The sequence below is a fragment of the Tricharina praecox genome (genome assembly GCF_024521635.1).
Source record: "Tricharina praecox strain CBS 144465 chromosome Unknown BZA05scaffold_95, whole genome shotgun sequence".
NCBI classification, from domain to species: domain Eukaryota; kingdom Fungi; phylum Ascomycota; class Pezizomycetes; order Pezizales; family Pyronemataceae; genus Tricharina; species Tricharina praecox.
Window position 1 is genome coordinate 1 of NW_026250497.1, and position 4,059 is coordinate 4,059.

General features: G+C 52.6%; 1 protein-coding gene across 1 annotated transcript; it reads right to left on the bottom strand.

Annotated features, from left to right (window-relative positions):
- Positions 1-3,011: 3,011 nt before the first annotated feature.
- Positions 3,012-3,747, bottom strand: BZA05DRAFT_278430 (ankyrin repeat-containing domain protein). Its single transcript, XM_051480304.1, has one exon. It carries the CDS (start codon positions 3,550-3,552, stop codon positions 3,094-3,096), a length of 459 nt encoding a protein of 152 aa, XP_051334430.1. The 5' UTR covers positions 3,553-3,747; the 3' UTR covers positions 3,012-3,093.
- Positions 3,748-4,059: the final 312 nt, after the last annotated feature.

Genomic DNA, 4,059 nt, shown 5'->3' on the forward strand with positions numbered 1-4,059 from the left:
AGGAACTCGAGTTTCGTAAGACACTCTGGTGCTTTTCTGTGCCAACCTCCAAGATCTCCGTCCAGTATCCATGCATTATTCCATCATCCGAGTACCAACCCCAACCCCAACCGCAACCCCGAATTCCCAGGCCGGTGGTCTTCTCGGGTTCGTCAGTATTAGCTCCACTATATATTCTACCAGCGGAGGGGCTGGGAATCTTGGCGGCGAGGGTCATACGGGCGCAAAGTGTTTCGGGTAACACTTTCCCCTTTGGGTAGCCGGACCGAGAGACGGATGTACCCGCGTGAAATTGCTCGATATATATCCGAGGAAATATGTATGCATCCCGCAGCCTGCCGATGTACTACCCAGCTGGCTTTGTGGCTGTCACCAGTTTCATCTCAGACGTGTAGGTAATGCTTGGAGATTGGCTCGCGTGAGTTGCGAGTAGATGGTGGTTTAACCGAGGATTGAGGCTCACGTCACGTGAGACTCCTGAGAGAAGCCTGGATCTGGTGCGCGACAACTTCCAGTGCCTGGCCTGAAACTAGAGTGGTTACTATGGAGAACTTGCTGCTACCAGATATCGGAGGCTACGCCTGGGAAAAGCAACGAGCAGCCAATCGGAACGTTTTTAACACGGAATTTCCCGCAACCACTGAGCCGTCCATGTCGATACGGTTCACGACTCGCCTGGTTCCTGGTATCCGCCGATACGGTACTCCACTGTCTCATGGATCAGGCCTCACACAGTGGTAATGCACATGACCTTCAAAGTGGACGGTTCCCCGCGATTCTGGTCCACGTAAGAATGCGCACCTTTGGTAGCGTTGTAAGCGTCGCAGAAGTTTCTTATTTCGAACCTTCCACGCGCAAATCACGGGCGCTCGCTCTCCTGTACCACCGGGCATCCGACTACGCTCCCATACTGATCGATGGGGGACGAAGTAAAACGCAATGCGAGTCACAGCTGATGAAGCAACGAGCAGCCAATCGGAACGTTTCTAACGTGGAACTTCCGGCCAAAACTGAATGCCGCGGATTTTCGGTACCCTCCCTACACCCGTCTCTCATCACAGCAAACGCTGTAACCACGAAATGGTAGGTGTTATCGGTTCTCCGCTCTCGGTCGCAGTTGCACCCCGCTGGATGTGCTCAGGTATTGCGATGCGCGGGTGCTGGACGCCATTCAAGCGCGGCACATTCGGCGCGTTCTCACCCGATGAGCAGCTCCTCGCATCGCGGTCGCGCGAATATACCGCTCAACTCTGGAATCCGACCTCCTGCCGACGACATGTGCCTGTAGTCGGAGCCCGGTGCTTCCATCCGCAGTACCCGTGGTGCCTGTTATCTTCGTCGATGAGCCCATGTAAGAGACTAGCGCAATGCTTCTCTCGTGGGCAGCTAACCTCGCCAGCTAGCACTGTGTTCACGTTTGTCTGTTGCACCGCTCATCGTAGGCGACTTAGATCGCAATGTATCACACTCGGCCCACGTTCCTTTTTTTCCACCTGCGGTTCGGTAACGGTCTGGGCCCGATACCCTTGTTGCTCCGTCCTGCGCCAACGTCTCTTTCCAGTTTCGATATCGGGATCGCAGACTTCGATCGGCGGCTGTTGAGATCGGTCTTCGGGAGGGATCACGCCTGCGGTCAGTGATAGTACATAGCAGCCCGTGTGGACGCGTCAGCTCGTGTCGTTGGTTTAAGCTTAACGATGTGGCCGACAGGGATACCAGGGCATGGTAGCGTCATCAGATGTGGATTAATGGCCTCCTGGTTCCAATTCCGACTCAATTCGTTGCCCTAAAACGTCGCTCTCGGCTATCGTACCTTCTTCCCTCTGTGACTCACGCTTTTTTTCCCCGTACCCGGGGTGGTCAACTTATGACCGGACTACAGGAGAGAGGCAAAAACGGATGAGGAACAAAAACGTGAATGATTCGAAGAGAGTTCGATTATGATGACGACGATGATAAGAAAACAAGGACGGCAGAAATAGTCGCGGCAAAAACATCTAAGCATAGGACGACCGCATCAAGTCTTCCTTTAGAAAGATTGGCATCAGTGTCACCCCCAAGACAGCCGGTCTCACCAGGTCCCGGCAAAGTCACTCTTAGAGCCGATAGTAGGGTCCCGCTCTTCGGCAATTGGTCTCACTCAGGTCTGACGAAGCCCCGCTCCTTCGGCGCTCACCGATGATGCCATTGAAACGCAGCCGGCAGATACAAAGAAATCAGATAGCCTCACAGATTTCACGCACACATTAGCAGCCACCTGCAGATGGCATTTAACTTGGACGACTCGAAATCCGACCAGATGCGTGGCATACGAGCCCGGAATCACGTCAACTCCATCCATAGGCAGAACCCGACTATCAAGACTCCAAGTCTCCCCTCCTTAACACATTATGGCATCTATTCACAATAATATTTTTCACGATTTACAAGAACGGGATCGGAGAAGTGAGTGAGAGCAAATGATCCGATGCACAAAACGTTCTGATTGATCAACACGTAGTCATGAGGATGCACTCGTTTGTGCTAGCAATTGCTACGATTGGCGATGAAATCGGATGTTCCGAGCGTGCGATCATGCACGAGATCATCAAGCAGGTAACTTGTGTCCAATATAAGTTGTCAGCGGCACAATAGTCGAGATGAAAGTAGCGTGGAAACGGGGGGGGGGGCGGGGTGGGATGGGTGGATATTGCGATGATCTACATCGGACGCATGCAATCTATGAATAAATAAAGAAAATCTCAGCGAGGCAGAGCAGTAAGGAGCGGAAGCTGTTTTTCTTAGAATCTGTTTTTTTCAGGTGCGCTGTACCTCTATCGATGGGACTGGCCAGGGCGCAGGGTAGGGTAAGCCACATCGGGCTGTTCGACAAAAGTTGCGATAGAAAGTGGCGTGTAAACAGAGTATGGATATTGCTATGTTCTAGCTAGGTAGGTCGCATGGAATCAATGTTGAAACAAGATAACAGCTTCTAGAGGTACTTGATACATGGCCCCAACAAAAAAACACTTTATGTAGATCAGTCCAGCGGCGTCTGTCCGCACAGACCACTTGGCTGCTCCCTGGTCGATGAGACGCTGGCTCCTCGATCAATCAGCAATCGGGCCACTGCCTCGCGCCCTTTGTCGCGGCCATGTGCAGTGGCGTCCACCCGTCACTATTGGCTGCCAAGACGTCGGCTCCTCGATCAATCAACAGTCGGGCCACCTCCTCGTTCCCATATACAGAAGCCAAGTGCAGTGGCGTCCACCCGTCACCAGCGGCTGCCGAGACGTCGGCTCCTCGATCAATCAGCAGTCGGAATATCGGATTGTGCCCTCTCTGCAAGGCCAGTGCCAATGCCCCTCGCCCTTTTTCATCAACAGTAAAGACGTCGCCTCCCACATCCAGCAATAGCTGGAGAATTTCCAGATCTCCAACCAAGGACGCTTGCAGAAACAACCGGTCTATGCATGCCTGTTCTACAATAGTAGACTCCAATGCAGTCGTAAACCACCGTACCAAGCCAAACACACAGACCGAGGAAAATGCATCGCGGTATCCATCCTGCATCGTCTGAGACCTCTCCCAACAGTCGTTTGGATCCTAACTCGAGATCTGAACACACGATCGATGATACTTCACCCATCGATCGTGGTTATCGCCTGATAAAAATGTCTTCCAAAGACTAGCCAATATCTGACGACTGATGTTTCCGTCTTCGCACTGACGGAGGTGCCATGGCCAGAAAGCCGCCGAATACAAGAGCAGGTGACAATTGCTGTGATTCAGGGTGCTCCATACAAGGTTCACGTCGTACTCATTCCAAGCGACAGGAGTGCTTGGCAGGGAAAGGCACACTTTCGCTATTTCCGTGTGACAATCGACCTCGCGCAGTTGTGTTTCCAAGTATTCGTCCACGGAGAGGTGTGCGAAGCGGAAAACGTCCAGGCCTTCGTCCAGAATGAGTAGGTTCTGGCAGGCTTTCAGCAAGTCATTCGGCTTGAGTAGCGTGTCGTGCAAAAATTCTCCCGAGTCCGAGTCAATTTCGACGGTGATTGCGTCGCGCAGGATTTTCGA